General features: G+C 41.0%; 1 protein-coding gene across 8 annotated transcripts in view; it reads left to right on the plus strand.

Annotated features, from left to right (window-relative positions):
* Positions 1–20,927, plus strand: part of LOC149321921 (uncharacterized) — a 174,801-nt gene that overhangs the window by 99,956 nt on the left and 53,918 nt on the right. For 7 of the 8 annotated variants that reach the window (XR_016281860.1, XM_089531403.1, XM_089531412.1 and 4 more), the window contains exons 29-32: positions 3,218–3,339; positions 11,093–11,305; positions 11,901–12,044; positions 20,618–20,784. Coding sequence is in view for 7 of the 8 variants with exons in the window: in XM_089531403.1 (XP_089387529.1) it covers positions 3,218–3,339; positions 11,093–11,305; positions 11,901–12,044; positions 20,618–20,784 (646 nt within the window). In the remaining variant the exon portion in view is untranslated. The remainder of the gene's footprint in view (positions 1–3,217; positions 3,340–11,092; positions 11,306–11,900; positions 12,045–20,617; positions 20,785–20,927) is intronic. The other variant, XM_089531422.1, reaches the window with a different exon arrangement.

Raw genomic sequence — 20,927 nt, forward strand, 5'->3', positions numbered from 1 at the left:
CTTCAGTAGCTGCTGCCCAGATGTCCTGAGGGTGCGAGGCGGAATGTACGGGGAGAGGCGGTCCTTTAGGTAACCTGGACCCAAGCCATTTAGGGCTTTATAGGTAATAACCAACGCCTTATATTGGGCCCGGAAGCGGATAGGCAACCAATGGAGATCTTTCAATACTGGTGTTATATGGCTGGTCCTGGGAGCACCAGTGACCAGCCGGGCTGCCATGTTCTGAACCATTTGCAGCTTCCGAGTTTGATATAAGGGTTGCCCCATGTAGAGTACATTGCAGAAATCCAATCTCGAGGTTACCAGAGCATGTACAACAGTTTCTAGGTCCCTCTGGGCCAGGTATGGGCGCAGCTGGCGAATCAGCCGAAGCTGATAACAGGTGCTCTTGACCGTCGCATTCACCTGAGCAGTCAGGTGAAGCGACGAGTCAAGAAGCACCCCCAGACTGCGCACGGAGTCCTTCACAGGGAGCGTGACCCCGTTCAGGACAGGTGGAACCACCGCCATTCCTGGACCAGGGGAACCTATAACTAGTACCTCCGTTTTCTCTGGATTCAATTTGAGTCGGTTTTCCCTCATCCAGCCCATTACTGACTCCAGGCACGCCACGAGAGGAGAGACCCCATCCCCAGTCACTGCATCAGTCGGAGACATAGAGAAAATGATTTGGGTGTCATCAGCGTACTGATAACCCCGCGCCCCATGTCTCCAGATGATCTCTCCCAGCGGTTTCATGTAAATGTTAAATAGCATGGGAGACAGAATGGCCCCTTGAGGGACCCCGGTTTTAAGGGGCCTCTCGTCGGAGCACACGTCTCCCAGCTGCACCATCTGGGACCTCCCAGAGAGGTAGGACCGGAACCACTGCAGCGCAGTGCCCCCGATTCTCACCTCTGCCAGGCGTCCCAGAAGGATACCATGGTCTATGGTATCGAAAGCCGCTGAGATGTCCAAGAGCACCAACAGGGACACGCTTCCCCTGTCAATGCCCAGACGGAGATCATCGACCAAGGCGACCATGGCTGTCTCAACCCCGTAGCCCGCCCGGAAGCCAGTTTGAAATGGGTCTAGATAATCCGTTTCATCCAAGACCGCCTGAAGCTGGATTGCAACCGTTCTCTCGATCACCTTTCCCAAAAATGGTAGCAGCGAAACAGGCCGATAATTATTATGAACCAGGGGGTCGAGGGAGGGCTTTTTTAGAATAGGTTTTACTATGGCCAATTTCAGTTGTGATGGAAATTGCCCATCCCTCAAAGATGTATTAACTATCTGGCGTAACAAAGTTGTTACCGCCGATCCCCCCTGGGCCGCTAACCACGAGGGACAGGGATCGAGAGAGCAGGTTGTCTTCCGAACACTTCCGAGGATCTTGTCCACATCCTCGGTACTTACCGACTCAAACCGATCTAGTTTAATAAAGTCCACGGAGGCTCCGGACACCTCTACCTTAGGTTCTGCTAAAATGTCGGCGTTCAGACCTTCGCTTATCCGAGAGGTTTTATCCGCAAAAAAGTCGTTAAATAAGTCACAGCAGGCCTTAGTAGGTTCAAGGATCTGGTTCTGAGGGGGAGGGAGCTGAGTTAGCTCCCTGACCACCCTGAACAACTCTGCCGGACGCGACTCTGTGGACGCAATACGAGCACCATAGAACAAATTCTTTGCTGCTCGTATTGCTTCTCCGTAGTCCTCTAACAGTTGGTCTAGGAGAGCCTTGTCGTCTAAGCAAAGGTGTTTCCGCCAACGGTACTCTAGCCGTCGCAGTGACCACTTCCATGCCCGGAGATCTTCCGTATACCAGGGCTTGCATTTGGAAGCGGGCCTGAGAGGGCGCTTAGGAGCGATACTGTATATAGCCCTTGAAAGACCGGTATTCCAGATAGCGGTGAGGGCATCAACAGAGTCGCCGTCGCTTCCAACCATGGACCCCTCTAAGGCTTCCTGGAACCTTTTGGGTTCCATCAGCCTTCGAGGGTGGACCATCCTAACTGGTCCGCCACCCCCGGGGGGGATCTGGGTAGAGACCTTGATTTTCGCCTCTACCAGGAAATGATCCGTCCATGACAGGGGGGAAACATTAGCTATTTCCACCCACGGATTCTCCGCCTCCGAACAGAAGACCAAATCGAGAGTATTACCCGCACAATGCGTAGGACCCTGTATGAGCTGGGACAGGCGCATGGCCGCCATGGTATCCATGAATTCCCGAGCCGCACCGGATGGAACATAGCTGGCCGTGAGGGAGATGTTGAAATCACCCAGGACAAATAGCCTGGGCGTCTCCAGCATCAGCTCCGCGACCAGCTGTGTCAGCTCGTTAAGGGAGTCCGCTAGCGCACGGGGTGGCCGATACACTAACAGAATCCCTAGACTGTCCCTAGCCTTCAGGGTCAGGTAAATACACTCAATATAGGAGGTCTGTCGGATGTGGTTCCTGGTGAGGGATACGGTGTTACTGTGTATCAAGGCCACACCCCCTCCCCGCCCACCTAACCTGCGCTGGTCCTTCACCGAGAACCCGGCAGGCAGGGCCTGAGCCCACACAGCATCCCCTTCAGGCCCAAGCCAGGTCTCGGTAATGCAAGCCAGATCACACTTTTGGTCCTCCAACATATCGTGGAGGATGTGGGTCTTGTTGTTTATTGATCTGGCATTGCACAGGAGCAGCGACAGGGTTTGTGGCACGGTTGGAGCGACCCTCAGGTCCCTAAGGTTGGGAGGGGGACAGGAAGGAGAGATAGATATGATGCATCGATCCCTCCTTCCCCTGGAACGCAAGTCCCTTCTCCCACCGCCATACCTCCCCCTGCCCCACACTACCTCAATTGGAGCTCCGCCCGTGAGGATGTTATCCCCGGCCCAGGCATCCCCCACATCCCAAGCCTCCCCCCACCACTGTATGGCCATTTAAAGAGCAGAGGTTAGCCACCCCAGGCATCTTCTGCTCTCGGGCTACCCAAGCCTCCCTAGCCCAATAAAGCTGCGCAGCTGCGCAGTTCCGCAGCAGCGGTGCTCCCCAGTCCGTGGGCGGCACTCCCGGGGCGGTGCCGGGAGGAGGCCGCCCGGCAGAAGGCGCAGCTCTGGTGGCGAAGGTGGTCCGGTGAGGAGGCAAAAGGGGGCGTGTCAGGGAGGGTCCGGTTGCCCGGCATTTAAGAATTTGGTTTGGGTTTTTAAAACATCTTTTACAGTTTTCCTTCCTCTTAACTGTTGACAGGGTGGTTAGACGAAGCAGAAGATACAAACAATCTTCTTTTGACTGTGGAGTTGCTTTCAAAAAATATCTTTCTGTGACAGATTGTTCCCCTCTAAGAAAATGGATTTGCAAAAGAGAAGAAGGTAACTGATAGAATATAAGAAGCAGATGAAGGATATCACACTTGCTAGAAACTGATCATTTTGGGTGACGGGAATTTGGAGAGTTAAGCATGGTATGATAAACTTCTAATTCTTATGTTTTGTGTACTTATTATTTTTATTTTCATTTGGTAGAACAGTTTTCTATAGTGCTTCAGAGACATGTGAAACCGGTTTGACAAAAGATGATCATTGGATAATAAATGAGTCTGTGTATCAAGAGGTTACAAGAGAATTCTTAAAGAAACTTTTCTGTTTCTTAAAACATACAGTTAAATTATACTTTACTGGTTTCAGTAAAGCTTACCCACAGAGCAGGGTGTGAACATGATGCATGCCCCAAACGTGGCTGGAAGTCACCCTGGGCACAGATCTTTTCCAAAGAACTGACCCAAAACTGGCCTGAAATGGAGTGGAAAAATCTGCTCCTTTTCGGATGACCAGTTGGAGACTGTGATGGTGGCAGCAGTAGCCCAAATTGGGGCATGTGGCTGCTGTGGCCCCGACACAAATGGAGCCTGCGTGAACCTGGGGTGTCCTTTTTGGGCCATTTGTTTCACCCCATAAATATACAGTGTCATGCCTCCAGAGCATCTTTGATGCTCTTGAGACATATATTTAGTTGAGATTATATTAGCTTTTCTATGTATTAGTTTAGAAGGGGAAATAGAGATCTACAGCTTTAAGAAAGACAAGGATTGTGGGAAATCCCAGGGTCTTATGCTGTCTCCCTCTAGTTAGTTTCAATGTGTAGTAAGATTTCAGCCAAGTCAGACCTGGAGAGAGTATTTTCCTTTGACAAAAAGATAAGTCCACAAAAGAAGAAAGATAGTCCTCAAAAGAAGAAAGAATCCACCAAGAAGAGAGAGCAAGGTATTTAGGAAGGACTATTGAGAAAAAGGAGATAAGTTTCATGTTTTTGTGTTATAACCAGTAAAGCTTTTGAAACTTAAGAAATTTGTGGACAAGTCTTTTGTTCTGGCTGTGTTCCCTAGAGCCAGAGGCCTTACTACACCCAAAGTCTATAGCATCGCTCTTGGGACAAAACATACAGTCTTATTCAATTTATTTGTGGTTTCAGTGATAACTCGCTTACCTTTTTACACCCAAGATGCACTTAAGTCATAAATAAAAACCTAGCATTGAACAAGTAGCCTGCAATTAAAACAGATCCCAGAGACTATTTTTTTTAAAAAAAAAATATTGCTGAAATAAAACCATCTTCACTGTCTTCACCAAAATAGGTGCAGACTATTCCAATGTCTGAATGCCACAACTGAAAGTTGTCTTTCTTGTGCAGCATATCTCAGATGGCAAAGGGATACAGGAAAGCCTAGAGTTACAAAGTTACTGGGCAAGTTCACATGATAAGGGGCAATTCTGATATTATTATTATTAACCTTTATTTATGAAGCGCTGTAAATTTACACAGTGCTGTACATAGGACTCTATTCCCAAGGCATTTAAAACTGCAGGCCAATACAGTTTACAGAGTACTGTATATACTTTGCTCTCTGATGGGCACACTCTGGACTGATTGAGGAATCAAATAGGGTGAATCCATTACAGTCCAAGATGGAGGTGATTTCTTCAAGTTTTCCAGTTTTTTTAGACTTAATTTGAGGTAAGCTTGGAGAGCTTGCCACAATTATTGAGAAAATACAGAAACATAAAAAGATAATGTGAATAGACAGACTAAAATGAACAACTTGCATTTTTCCTATTTTCAGTACAGGAAAGGAAATAATTTTCGCTGTCGTTCATTTTGTGGTCCAAAAATGGGTTTCCTGACAGTTGGGAAACCTGGTAAGGAAGGATAAAATAGATGTGAGAATTTTGTTCATTTTCACCCAGTATTTCACCCTAATCTCTCGTCTAGATTTCTGTAATGCGCTCTACATGGGGCTACCTTTGTACCAAGTTCAAAAGCTTCAATTAGTTCAAAATGCAGCAGCTAGATTGGTCACCGGAGCATCAAGGTTTGACCATATAACACCAATATTAAAATCTCTACACTGGCTGCCAATTAGCTTCCGGGCACAATACAAAGTGTTGGCTATTACCTTTAAAGCCCTAAATGGCTTGGGTTAATTGAGGGAACGCCTCTCCCTACACAATCCGCCCCACACTCTCAAAATATCTGGGAAGAAATGACTAGACTATGTAACAACCAGGCTAGTGACCTCTTCCCACAGAGCATTTTCTACCATGGCCCCCAAGTTGTGGAATGATTTGCCAGAAGAGATCCATCTTATTACCACCCTAGATGCTTTCAAGAAAGCACTGAAGACGGATCTCTTCTGGCGAGCCTACCCACCAAACCTGCTGTAAAATATCTCACCTCTGTTAGTATTATATGTTTTTTACGGAGAGTCGACCAACTGTATTGTATTGATAGTAATGTATATTTTTATGCTATGTATTTGATATGTTTTTATTTGATATGTTTTTATTATTGAAATTTGCTGACTGCTGTAATCCCGCCTTGATCCACAGGGAGAGGCGAGAAATAGAAATAAATTTTATTATTTTATTATTATTATCATTATTATTTTTCACCCCAGTTTTTTGAGAAATTATCTTGTGCGGATATAGACGTGTTCTGGGGGAAAATATTCTTATGCAACAACTACTTTTCTTTTTCCACTAATTTTGCATGAATGCTTTTACACAATTTTGTGTAAACCCACAAACCTACATTTTTAAAATCCAAAATTAGTGGTGTTTGCACAAAATTGTGAGGTTTTTTAAAAAAAATTCAAAATCCTGCCTGTGTGTTCCTTGAAGGAGTGGTGGGTTTTGTTTGTTTGTTTCCTTTTGCAAAAAGAAAGTGATTTTTGCACACAAAAATAATTTTATACCAAAAAACACTCATGTGCATTTCTCCAACTGGGATGTGCAAACACTTGGAGAGTTTATATCCTTATATCAATATCATATTTTAATGACTATACAATTAGTCCTTGTACTACATTATGAGATCAATATTTTACAATTTAAGATAAGTAGCATATTAATCCATATCAGCTAAACAGTTCTGTGTTTTTCACTGGGCTTTTTCATGTCCTTCCTTATCTCATTTTTAATACTGGTTCAGTGCTCCTGAAGTTAAGGGTATTCTATAGTAAAATGAGGGAATTATCTAGGTTCATGCTTTCTTTAGCACATTTTTGAAGGTTTTATTTCCCATATTTTTCTGCAATGCTAGAAAGTTTATTTCATGGGCAAATAAACATAACCCTGTAAAACTATCTATTCTTCAGTCTTCAGATCCAAATTTGATCACAAGTAATAATAATATATATTCCATCTATTTCCAAAAGTCACAGAGGGAACCAAGTCAGGTAGCCAAAAATCAATGATAGGTTCTAACTAATTAAAGTCAATTAAGTTACTAATCATTTTTTAAAAATTAAAAAAGGAATTGTATAATTTAGAATGTAAATGTCACATCTTATTGTCAATAAAGAGATTTTTAAAAAGTTATTAATCATTTTAGAAGATTTCTAACAAAAAATGTAACTCAATAAATTGATTGACTTCACTTGGATTGTCAACAACAGCATAAATTCAGAATTAAGTTATTAATTGAATGAAAGACTATGCTAAAGAGCCAACAAATTTTATATTTCCTAGCTGGTTCTTAAATAAGTGCAATATCTTATATGGAATCTTTATTTTTCTTCATGATTAGAGCATGATAATTTAGTTAATTCCAAGATTAATGGATAGGGACTTCTAATCTAACCCTGATTTAGAATGGATGGGATGAAATTTTGAAGCTCTCTTTCTTAGGCCTTTTGCTGGGATGCTGTGGAAATAAGTAAACTAAAGAAAGGGAGGTTAAGGATATGAGATTAAAAGAGAGAAAAGGAAAGAAAAAGAAGGATTGGGGGGGGGGGGTTTGGATGTGAATTGGGAGTTTCAGAAATCACACAGCTATTTCCTTCTCTCCCAGGCTCATCAAGACAGATACTGGGTGCAGGGTGAGGAATGGTAAAGAAAATCACCAATGGCTTTTTCCAGCTTAATTTGGGTAAAGGTTCCAGTTCAGGAATCTGACTAAATTTAAACAGCAAATAAATGTAAACATAACAGTTATATTTCATCAATTCCCAACATAAATCTAATTGAATTAGGTGTTAATAATCATATTAATAATTAACTAAACGCATCAACACTTTTCTAATAATTTTCCTACTATTAGGGTTGCCATAAGTCAGGACCTCCAAACCGGGACAAATGTAGGACAAATGTAGGGCAACATTTTCAAATGTAGGACACTTTTTTAAAAAAATGGAGGACGCGCAAAAAATTGAGGGTTTTTTAAAAATGTTAATATAAATGTGTGTTTTTAGGCATGATCAAAATGGAGGACATTTTGGCATTATTCCTAGACAGATGGCAGAAATGGACTTGCCCTCAGGTTCAACTGTACTTCTCAGAAGTGTGTACTTGGTCAAGGGACTGTGGTTTTTCTTCACTGCGCATGAGTTTGTAAAAATCACAGCAAGTTACATTGGCCGTGCCTCAGAGGCTTGTTGATATCAATATCACCATCATCATCATCATCATCACTATAATTGTCCAGGAAAGGCAGACTTGTTAGCATTCAAAGCGCCATAAATATACAGAAAATGCACTTGCATATATTTAATAATAAAAAATAATGCGGAAAAAATAAAAAACAAGGCAGGGTGTATATATTTAATAATAAAAATTAATGTAATAAAATAAAAAAACAAGCAATAATAAAAATTAATGAAATAAAATAATCAAACTGTGAGCGTGGTGTAGCGATTTGAGTGTTGGACTATGACTGTGGAGGTCAGGGTTTGATTCCTGGCTCAGCCATGTGATGTAAGCGCAGTGGGTGACCATGGGCAAGTCACACTCTCTCAGCCACAGAGGATGGCAATGGCAAATCCCCTCAGAAAAAAACGTGCCCAGAAAACCCCATGACAGGGTTGCTGTCTGCAAAGAGGTCTCATAGTGGGTGATTTCTGCAGGGCAGCCATAGGGTGAATCCACACTGTAGAAACAATGCACTTTGACACCACTTTAAACTGCCATGGCTGAGTGCTAGGGAATCCTGGCGTCTGTAGTTTCTTGTGGCACCAGAGAAAAAGAGAAGGCCAAGCAGCCCACAAATCTACAAAATCCCAGAATGCCATAGCACTGAGCCATGGCAAAGCAGTGTCAGGCTGGATGGTTTCTGCAGAGCAGAGGCAGCCATAGGATATAGCTATACCAGTGGTCCCCAGACTGTGCCCTTTAAGGGATTTGAGACTTCAGCTCCCAGAATCCCAGACTGTTGGCTAACATGGCTGAGGCTTCTGGGAGTGAAGTCCAAAAATCTCTTAAAAGGCATAGTTTGGGGACGACCACTGATCTCCACTGTAGGAACAATGCAGTTTGACACCACTTTAAAACTGAGTGCTGGGGGACCCAGAGATTTGCAGTTTTTGTGGTGGCACCAGAGAGAGGAGGCTAAGCAGCCCACAGATCCACAAAATCTCAGAATGCCATATACCACAGTTAAAGCGGCATCAGACTGCATTAATTGTTCAAGGTAGATGCAAACTCCCTGCTTGCTGGAGGGAAAAAACCAAACACTCCTGCAACATCTCTGGCAGAATAAGCAAGCTGCCCAGAAGGATGGCAGGGGCTTTGGGGGGCGGGGGGGGGAGTGATGAGCTAAAAAGGTGGGCTAAAACACCTCCCCTCTTACTTTTTGACAGCCTCTATAGATCCAGGGATGGGGACTCCGCCTCCTTGCCTCTACTGTACTCATAAAGGACCCCACTGATGTCTAATAGCAGCCCTTTAATGCCCGCCAGGGCTTTTGCCCACTCAGCCATAACCCTGAATGGAAGCAAGAGCTGAGCAAGGCTATGGAGACACATGCTCAGAGCTTCCCTGCGTGCAATGGCCTCTGGGAAATGTAGTCCTCCAGGGACCAAAAACTCCAGTCCTCCTGAGGAGACTCTGGCCCTAGTGAACTCTGCGACCTAAATAATAATAATAATAATAATAATAATAATAATAATAATAATTTATTTATACCCTGGCTCTCCAATGAGATCAAGGCTGCTTACAACAATATTAAAAACACTAAAATAATAACCACAAAGGAGGACAAGGCAATGCAAAATGAATGCACCACATTCCCAAATAAAAGCTCAAAACACTCCTATAAATAAATAATCATGCTTTTTAGTCAAAAAATTAATGAAATAAAATAAAACAAGCAATAATAAAAATTAATAAAATTAAAAAATTAAAATTAAAAAGCAATAATAAAAATTAATAAAATAAAATAAGTATTTTATATTTTTAAAAATAATTTAAAACCCCCAAAAAACCAAGGCAGACCTAATGGACACTGACTCAGCTTTCCTCCTCCTCCTCAAGGCTATGGAATATGGCAACCCTACCTACTATCCATCCTGCAGAACTATTAAAAAAATACCACATGCTGTAATTTTCAAAAGTAATGCTCATTCTGACAAGGGAACAATGGAAGAATAGCCCAGTGCTTATTTACTTCCAAATGCAGACTAAGTGCTGTGGAATGGGCGCAGCAAGTGTATTGCTGTCTCAGATAATAAATTGGAGTACTCTGCACTACCAGTTTTTTTGCAAATCCCAAATCCCTATTTTCTTTGTTTTCATGGTTTTTAGAACGTCCCACATATGGGACTGTGTGCACAAACCAAAACTTCAGAATTTTTCATATATATGATGGTTCAGATAAACCATTCAAAGAATACTACTGCAGTGAGTTAAATCATTAACTGTTAGATTCAAATCTAGTACTTCTAACTTAATGGATTTCAAATCTAATACTTCAAATTTAATATATAGTGTCAGATCATTTACTTTATTATTTAAAAATCTGTGCTGTAGAGTTGACCAACAGCCATCTTTATTTTGGAAATGAGCATTTCCTGCTGATTTTGTAAGTTTCCTGAAAGTTTAGGTCCTTATAGCATATCATTTTGGTCAGTTATCTGTTATCTTCTTTTAAAGAAGTGATAGGCAGCTATGGAAGGCTAGTGGGCTGCATTAGCCCCTTCCTTGAAGAGCTTGGAGAAACTCTCCCCACCCCTGCAAATATATATTTTATATATAATTTATTTTAATTCTTTGCATCCACATGCCCCCTAGAGAACACAGGGAATTTTCACCATGTTGTTGGGGCCTTCCTGAGCCATTTTAATCCCAAGAAATAAGACATTTCCTGTTTCAAAAATGGCCTCTCTTAGGCCTAAATTGGCCTGAAGGGGCCCACAACATAGTAGAAATACTCCATACACTTTACAGGGCATTTTGGACCCACTTTTTTTTTTACTTGAGGTGGCCTGTAGGCCCAGATTTTGCCGACACTTGTTTCTAAAGCATAGCTTAATTTAATAAATCATGCAATTTGTAAAATAGGTTTTTGAAAAAAAACACACACATTTTCTGCATATATACACATCCCAAAAAGATGAATCAACTTGTTAATCAGGGTCTGGGCCCTCAAAGCAGAATACAGTTGTCTGCAGAGTGCTTGCATCCAACTACTGATTTTGTAGGTCATATATTAGTCATCAGATTAACACCCTGATCTCCAATGAAAAAAAGGGATACAAATCAAGTAAATCATCATGTTACCATTATATGCACAATAATTAGGCTCATTAGTATTTTATGCATTTCCACTCAGTTGATGTACATTTATTTTAAACAGTTGTTGATCTCTTTACTGAGCATGTTGGAAGAGCCATCTACTTGCCAACTGGAAATCCTCCTAAATATGCTACTTTAGATAAAGCCAAAGAAGCCTGTTTAGTTTTACAAAAATGTACTGGAGTGGTAGAAGCAGCAAGTGATTTCATGTTGCATACTGGTATGGAGATATATAACACTAGGGACAAAAATGTGAAAACCTGGATCAAATCAGGTATGTACTGGAAATTTATTCAATATTTTTATTTTGTTGTTTGCTGAAATTTATATAATTTAACACAATGTGACATATACATTATTTTAATGGTAGCAGATTTGGGTGATTTGGATGGGTGTCCCATTAGGTGTTGAAACAAAATGGGATCTCCCAGGGATAAAGCATTGGCTTCTTCATGCTGGGTGTGGCTTTGAAAAGTGGAGGCTATCCAACTAAGGGGAAGATATACATTTTGGAATTAATAGAATCTTATGAAAGCCTTGACTGGGATTACTCAAAGAAGCAAAGATAATAAAGAACGAAAGCGTAACAAATATTACATCTGAATATACCATCAACTTGTAATATAGCAGAATTTTCTTTTTCACAAAGATATTGAATGTTATTTAAGATTCATGCTGATATGATTCAAGCAAACTTGACAATTGTCATGTCCTAAAGTTAAATTTTTAGGAAAATGTTTTCCAAATTCATTTATTATACAGCATATTATGCCGATGTCTAGCATTCCAAATAGTTCTTGATAGTGTGTGAATTTATAGCTCATCTTGTGTTTTATGTAAATGTAGCCTTTTTGTTTCTTCTTTTGAAGATTGTGCTTCTGGAAGATTTGGCAAAATGTGTGAGCATATATGTCGAACGTGTGATGACGATGTTTCATGCAATCCACATACAGGATTGTGTGGGGACAGTTTGTTCTGCAGCGTAAATGATACAACTTACACTTGTGAAAAAGGTGATCTGCAAACCTATATGTGTTGTCATCCCTTTTTATATTGTAGTGTTCATGTGACTATGAAAAATTTAACTGTGACAAAAGCTCTAGTATAAGACAAGGATGGGAATGTGTAGTGCTCCTGTTTATTGGACTAGAACTCCCATCAATTTTTGCATTAGAGACTATAACTCCCTGGCGGGATACAGACGGGCAAAAAGGGGTGTATTCATGACGTCATGAAGGTAGAGCCTTCAGACGGCCCTTACCTGAATGCCGCCATGAACACGCCGCCCGCACGCCCCAAGCGGGAAGAGGCGGCATTAAAAAGGTGCTGCTTTTCTCCGCTTCTTTTCCGTTTGATGTGCAGCTGCGCAGCTCCGTCTGTAAGCTGCTGCACCGGTACACCAGAATTGCTACGCCGCTAATTTAAGTTGCCCATTTAAAAGCTCCGTGTCTGCTGCGTCACATAATGAGTCGGGGTCCTGGAACATGCGCAGTTTGCAGTCAGGCTTTAATTGCAGCGTCAGCTGCCATGCAGGTGTGGAAGCTGCAGCACAGCTGCAGCGCATTTTAAGACTCGTAACCCTAACCCTAACCCTAACCCTAGAGCAACATGTACGCATGCGCTGCCTGGAAAGTTTGGACTTTAAAGTGAGCCCCTATACACATTCCTGTGCCATTTTCACCTAACAATAAAAACCGCTAAAACTGTAAATATTTACATATGTACAAGGGAGGTGATGGGGGATGGCAGGGGGACAGTGGTGGCAGCGGCGACAGCTGTGGCTGTGCATTGCAGATTCAGCAGGAGCGCGGGGACCAAAGGAGAGGAGGCATCCATGATGCTGGTGACACTGGCAAAGTGCAAGTGGACAAGGATGCCAACACCAGCTGATCACCAGCTGGCAGGAGACCACCATTGTTCTTGGGCAGAGCGGGGGAAAAAGTTTTAAAGGGGCTTGGGCACTTTAAATTGCCCATAGGCTTTCTGCCGCCGCTGCTTAGCGCTGCAGCTGCGCAGCTGCGCATCCGCCAGCCGGCAAAGGAAAAAAAAAAGCCCCGTTTTTGGCCGCCCGTGAGGAAGCTGCCTCTCTCTTTGCAGCGTCCTCCGAGGCGGCGGTATGGAAACTGCGGGTCAGAAACAGCCCCAGGTGAGGCGTCTTCACTGCCCCCCATGTGGAAGCCCCATCTCCTGAGCCACGCCCCCGGGGCGGGCGGTCTGGAGGCTCCGTATTCAGCAGAATACACCTCCAAGACGTCTTCCCCTGCCCGTTTGTATCCCGCCCCTGTTAACCTATGTTGTGGGACTATCAGAATTTTATAACTCCTAGGACTGCAAGTCTTAGCTTTCCAACACAATATGGGACTGATACTGCTTCAGTCTCCTTAGCAGATTACCTACACTGATGACTTGATACAGGCAGCTTGGTCTTACTGGTTCTTCAGAACCTCAGTAGATTTTAATACTGTCACCCACTGCATCCTTTGGACTACCTGGCTGGATTGGTCTCTGGAATCACTACATTGCAGTGGCTCCAATCCTTCCTGTAAGATTACACCCAGAAGATGGTGCTGGAGAATCATTGTTTGATACCATGTCCTTTTATGTGTGGTATGCATATTCCTAAGCATTCTTTTCTGTACCACATGTTTGGTATCTGTATAGGGCTGCTTCAGAAAGTTGTTTGGAGCTTTGAAAGGATGTGTCACCAATAAGTTGATGGTAGCCAGTTCTATTGCTGCTTGTTATCTATCACCAGGCAAATAGCTTGTATCCTTGAATAATGCCTGGATTTACTCATAGGTGTATTCTGAGAATACTGTGAAATTAAACTCAATATAACAGATGAACTGCTGGTGAATAGGAAGCCTGGCTACCTGTTCTGAAGAGGGTTGCATTCTTGCTGGAAGATCAGATTCATAGGACTTTATTACATGGAGGAAGTTGGGAGATTCAAAGTTCAAATTGGCTTCTCCATGCTGGGTGTGGCGTTGAAGGGTGGAGGCTCTCCAACTAAGGGGAAGATATGCATTTTGGAATTTGTATAACCACTCTTTTACCCATGTCAAACATGATGCCTTATAGTATAATTTGAGGTTTGGCAAAGCAAGCCTGCATCTTGGAGATATTTCAGTTTTATTCTGGGTTTTTTTCCGTTCCAAATAAAATTAGTGATTCCTTTTTGCCACTCTCTAAATGGAGCATCATTTTTTTTTTATCATTGAAATGGTCAGAAACAAAACAAAAAAAAATTTCGACAAGACACTCACCTTAATTGTTGCCACTTTCCCTAAGAGAGATAGTTTCAAATTTCCCCATTTTTAAAACTCTTATTTTATAGTTCCCCACAACTTCTTATAATTATTGGCAAATAAATCAAAAATTTTATTAGTAACCCTTATACTCAAATATTTTACTTTTTTACTAGGTTATTAAACTCGTCTTCTTTGCCAATATATTAATCTCCCCCTGATTCAAATTTTTAGTTAATATTGCAGTTTTGTCATTATTGATTTTCAACTCTGATATTGATCCAATTTTTTTTAGCTCTCCCATTAATTCTTTAATGTCGTATATTGAATCACTAATTGAGACCATAAGGTTGTTAGCGAATGCTCTTGTCTTATGTTCAGTACCTTTGATCTTTATCCCTTTAATACTATGGTTACGCCTTATATTTTGCAACAAAACTTCCATAACGATTACAAATAAGAGTGGAGAGAGAGGGATGCCCCTGTCTTGTCCCTTTACATATCTTTATTGAATTTGTCCTCTCTCCGTTAATATTTATTTGAGGACATTGCTCTGAGTAAATTGTTCTAACTCAATTAATGAATCAATTCCCCATTTCCATCTTCTCTAACACTTGAAATAATAATTTCCAAGCTACATTGCCAAACACCCTTTCAATATATATAAAAAATACAGCTAATTTTCTATCATTGTGAGCTTCATGAAATTCAATCAGGTCTAAAATGTGCCTGATGTTATCTTTGAGATATCTTTTGGGGATGAAGCCTTTCTGATCACTGTTTATAATAGATGTCAGTATTTTTTTCAATCTGTCTGCTAGGATACTTGCAAATAGTTTATAGTCATTGTTTATCAGGGAAATCGACCTATGATTTTTCATTTGTGTACAATCTCTCTCTTCTTTAGGAATAAGCATTATTATTGCCTCTTTCCGTATATCAGAAAGCTTCTCCTTTTAGACTGTTCATGACGTCTTTCAGTGGTTCCACTAACCATTCTTGCAATGATTTATAATACATTGAAGAGAAACCATCAGGTCTGAGAGCTTTCCCAATTTTCCTTTTTTGTTGGCTTTTATTAATTCTGAAGCAGATATAGGTTGATTCAGAAGAGCTCTTTGGCCCCATACAGACAGGCCAAAATAAAGCTGCTTCAAGACACTTTGGAGATATGCTGTTTTAATGATGCATGCATCCTACGGGGCCAGAAGCCATGCCAAAGCCACACTCCAGTCCTAAGGAGTGCAGCATAGCTTTGGCTCAGCTTCCGGCCTCTTAGGATCATTTCCGCACAGGTGCCTCCAAACATCTATTAACTTAAACTTTCCATAAATCTGAAAAAAAAAATCTCGAGGAAGTTTACCTTCGCTGTACTTTCTTCATTTTATAACTGTTCTATCTAATTTTGGGTCTAGGACCACATTCTAGTCGCCCATCATGACTATAGCCTGATGGTTCAATTCTTGCATAATATTAAATAATTTTACATAGTATTTTTCTCTCTTATTCTGTAGTCCATAAACTCCAACTATCAAGGTTTTTTGGTTCTCAGTCACGACTTCTACTCCTAAATATTGTCCATTTTCATCCTTAAAAATTTCTTTAGCTTGTATTGTCTAACATATATCACTACTCATTTTTTCCTTTTGAGAGAAAATGACACAAATTCAATTCCCAGCTTTCTATTCTTCAACAATCTTATATCTTTTTGTTTGATACATGTTTCCTGTAAACAAACTATATCATTATTAAGTTTTCCCAAGTAGCAATAATTTTTTTTATTTTCTGTGGTGAGTTTAATCCTTTTTTGTTCCATGAAAAAATATTTAAACCTAAATTATTACTTGCCTTGTTTACTTTATTCATATCTCCCCCTTCTTTTAACTCATTTATTAAAATTTAATTTACCTTTGTTTCTAAATCCAATAATTCTTCTTCATCTGTAAGTAGTAGATCTTTCTCTTCTTTCTCATTGTCTATGCTTTCATCCTCTCCTCCCTCATTTAGTTGAGCATTTTCTTCATCTTCTGTATCACTTGTTTCTATTTTATTATCTGTGTTCTGGTGAGCTTGAATTCCATTTATGTTTCCTTCTTTTCTAGGTTTCTTATTTTTTATTTCTTTTCCATATTTTTTCCCAGAATTCTTTAGCTCTCTGCACTGTAGTTGATTTGTTCCATTTTACAGTTATTCCCTCCAGTTTTTTCCACCTATGATTTTATTTCTACTCAAGATAGTTGTAAGGAATTTATAATCCCCTCTCTTTTTAATAATTGTTCAGGCTGTCCTTATATATTTTAACTTCATTTCCATCTATAATCAGATTTTTTGTTGTTGCTAGCTTTGAAATAGGATCTCATCTCTCATCTTTTTCCTCACAAAGGAAATGACAACATCTCTCAGTAGATTTTTCTCTGTTGCTATTTGCAATTTGATTCTGAAGGTCTTATGCACCTCTTTTATAAATTCTAATTGTGGGATCTCTACATAGTCTGCTAGAGCCGGTACTAGATGTTCGTACAAATGCTTATGTTTTATCTCTTTCAGACCTCTTATCTTCAAAGGGTTTTGTCTTTGTTTTAACTCTTCCAGAGCTTTCAAATCCAATTTCTTTTCTTGTTGCTGAACTATATTAGTTGCCTTAACTTCCAAATATTATGTTTTCTCTTCCAGTTTATTTATTCTGGTAATATCTTGGTTTATATCTTTTGTTACTTCTTCTAACGATTGTTTGATGCCTTTTAGTTCTGTTTTTAATTCTGACCTTATATCAGGTTTCAAATCCCTTCTTAAAACTTTCATTTCTTGTTTAATTTCCCCCCCCCAGTTCTTTTCCATTCTTTTCCATTTCTGCTGTTAATCTTCTAATCTCTTCCATTATTGAGAACTGCTCTGATGAATTTTTTCTTTGAGATTAGGCTGCTGCCTTTATTGCTGTTGTTGACCTACTACTCATTGTTGCCATTGTAAGGTTTTTATTTCAATACAGTTTTTCTTCTTTCAAATGTATATTTTAAATCAAATTATATTATTATACATCCAAATAATTGAATTATTCAGCATGTAGGAATCTCTTTGATCAGTTTAACCAAAGTTACTTCCTTTAGATTGTTTCAGTTTAAATCAAATTATATCTTCAAAATATTCTCTTCTTTTCTCTCTTTTTTATATTTTTTATCTCCAATGTCCAATTTCCTTAAATTGATAATTAACAAGATCAAATTAGCAGACCAATTATAGATTTGAAGTAAGTTGATAATATAACACAATGTTGTAATCCTCTTTCCTTCTCTATTAGGCTTGTTGAGTTTTGCTTCTTTGAATTTATCTCAAGAGGCCCTTATTTATCCTTTAGTCTTTCTTCCTACTTTGTCTCTTCTTCTCCTTTCTTAATTGATTTGCTCCTTCTCTTCACTTATGTGAAAAGAGAAAAGGGGGGGGGAAGCCCCTAAACGAGAGCTTTTTTGACAGAGCTCCATCAGACATTCTTCTCGTGCCTCCGTTCACCAACCAGAAGTCCCCAGATACAATTTTTTCTAAGTTGGTATGATTTGCAGTAGTCACCCATGCTTTAGTTACATTGCATCTTTACTAATGTATTGCGATCTATGTGGGGCCACTCTTGAAGAGCATCACTTGGTGCAAAATGCAGCAGCTAGGTGATAACTGGTCCACAATATTGGTATCTTATTACTCTAGTACTAATGGACCTCTTCTGGTTGGCTCAAGCTGTTTTACTAAAGTCTTAAACAGCTTGGGACTGGCTATCTCATGGTTATCCTGTTTTGTTATGAATTTGTCTGGATATTAACATCTTCAAGAGGCACCATCTTGAGAATAACATGACCTGCAAGGCCCACTTGATAGGGACATGAAAGAGGGCTGTCTCTTGTGCTGGTCTGAGATTAGGGAACACACTTCCTTCAGATTTGTAATCAGTTCTTGCTGCTTTCAGAAAAGATGCGAGAACTAGCAATGTTCTGAGTTTAATTATTTATTCAACAAAGAATAAGCATTAAACAGATCAAATGGCCAGTTTGAAGCAATGTATTATCTTTATGGAAAGAATATTGAAGTGTTGGCAGGGGAAAAAAATGAGAAAGAGGTTCTCCAGTGTCCAATTCCTCCTCAACCTCTTTCAAGTTTTTTTCCCCTCCTAGTCCTCAGCTGAGGGAATTATTTGTTCCCACATGGGCGAACAAGTAATTTAATCATTTTGTTGTTGCTGATGAATCTCAGAGGTTCAGCAGTGGGAAGAAAGTCTCCAGTGGCAAGACAAGGAGATGGCATAGAGCCCTCCTTCTGACCACCATCTTGCGGGGGAGAGAGGCCTGGCCTGAAGAAAAAGAGCCCTCCTTCCGACCACCATCTTAAGGGGGAGAGCAGCCTGTTATGTTTTATTTTGACTTTGGATATTGTATTGTACTTCCTGCTTTGATCTAATTTGGAAAAGCGGTATATAAATAAACATTATTATTATTATTATTATTATTATTATTATTATTGTCTCTTGGCTCCGTCCTCCTGTCCTCATGCAATTTTGAATGGGGAGAGGTGAATGAGACTTCCTAGCCTGGCTTCCTTCCTCATGTTGTGTAGGGTATAGGCAGGGGTAGACAAGAGAAGATTGTGGATCTCAATAGTATTCCACAGTCCAATCTTGGCTTCTGCCATACCCACCCTCAGCATAATATTGGAAGGGTGGGGGGCGGATGTTGGGCAAGTAATGGGGAAGTTATAGCCTCACACTCTGTGTTCTGAAAGCTAGTTCAAGATGATTCCAGTATCATCTTCATGCACTGGCTCTTGGAACACAGGCTGTAATGATCTTCTTGAAGGACTGCTACCCCAACCCTCCCACCTTGAAGTTGCAGGAAAAAGGTGAACCTGGGCTGAAGGGAAGCAATGGCTGCCTTTACCACTTTTCACTACCCAGTGTTTACAAAACAGCTACTTGTGGCCCACTGTCTACATTTATCCATCACTGTGCAATGGACAGTAAATCACAGTCTGCTTATTCATTTGGAAGGGCAATTATTGCATCATTTCCTCATGACTACTCTCTTCCAGATATTATTAGCTCACAGGTGTCCCATTTGTGTGGGTCACAGAGACTATGGAGAATACTGCACTGCACTCTTACTGTGCTGCTGTTCATCTTTTACTGCTCTGGCTGCTTCCAGTGGCATTTGTAGTTCAGTGAGGCTTAAGAGCTCTCTGGCTAAGAATTCTAAATGTCTTTCCCTGAACTGCAAATCCCAGGATTCCACAGGAGGCAGCTGTAGCAGTAAAAGTTGAACAGCAGCACTATATGTGCAGTATTCTCCTTTAAATAACAACAGGTTGCTTATCTGCAATTGTAGTTCTTTGGTTATCTATGCACTCACACAACTAACCCGCTTCTGCTCTTGAATTCTGCCTTTTATTGTGAAATATATGTTTTGCTGGAATGGACTTGGAACTAAGAGAGGGATACATCACTGAGGTAGTTATATAATTAGGGCAGAAAGGGTGGGTACTGCCAAAATGTGATCTTTAAACTATAGAAGCTTCCAAATATTGCATTGCACAGGTACAGCTTAATTCATTTGTGTGAATTCATAAATGACCATTTGCGGATACAGCGCCTGAACAGACAGGCCAAAATAAAGCAGCTTCGGGTCACTTTGGAGGTGTGCTGTTTCAATTATGCACACGTCCTAAGAGGCCAGAAGCAATGCAGAAACTGCATTCTGGTCCTTAGGACTGAAGCACAGCTTGTGTGGTTTCCGTCCTCTTAGAATGTGTGCATCGTTTAAACAGCACACCTCCAAAGTGGCCCAAAGCTGCTTTATTTTGGCCTGTCTGTTCAGGCCCACAGTTCCAGGTAAGCAACCTATTCTGAGCTGCAGCATAAGGCATTCACTCATGTGACCTTTCTCCCTTCCTGTTCCCAGTGTTCACACATGCCTGCTAATGAGTGACAAACAGAATTGCTATTATATTACAGTCCGTCCTCGCCTTATGCGGGGGATCCGTTCCGGATCCCTCCGTGTAAGGCGAATTCCGCCTATGCTCGAGCCCCATTGGAAACAATGGGGCTTGTGCGCGGCGGCGCGGGCACGCGCAGGGCACAACAGGCACACGCGCCCATTCAATTGAATGGGACGCTCCGCCCCGCACGCGTGCCGCGGCTTAAGCACATATGCTCAAGCCTGCATATGCCGCGCCCGCGTATGGCGCAGGCGCACTGTACTGTGAAAAGTACGGAATAATTTATTATTGCATTTGGCCTACATGTGTAGCAAAACATACCTGAACTGCCTCTAATTCAGCATGTCTTTCTGTTCACATTTCAGGGTCCTTGATTGGTGGGAGGTGTCCTCTTGAAGAAGGCTGGTTTTACTGGTATGGCAGTTGTTATTACATTAGCAGAGGAAATCCCCAAAACTGGATACAGGCGAGACATATGTGTAAACACTATAGGGACACAGACCTTGTCTGGATAACTAGTGCAAAGGAGAAGGTATCAAATTTTGTTTTCACAATGAGTACCTTTTCTTGTACGATATTAGATATGTCATAAAGAATCTCTGATGGAAAATATCAGTCTTTAGCAGTTTTGTTCGTATATCTTTTTAAAAATTGATGTGCAGTATTTTATAGAAT

This window comes from Sceloporus occidentalis, unplaced genomic scaffold (assembly GCF_023333645.1).
Source record: "Sceloporus occidentalis isolate IW3139 unplaced genomic scaffold, rSceOcc1.0.p SCAF_1, whole genome shotgun sequence".
NCBI classification, from domain to species: Eukaryota; Metazoa; Chordata; class Lepidosauria; order Squamata; family Phrynosomatidae; genus Sceloporus; species Sceloporus occidentalis.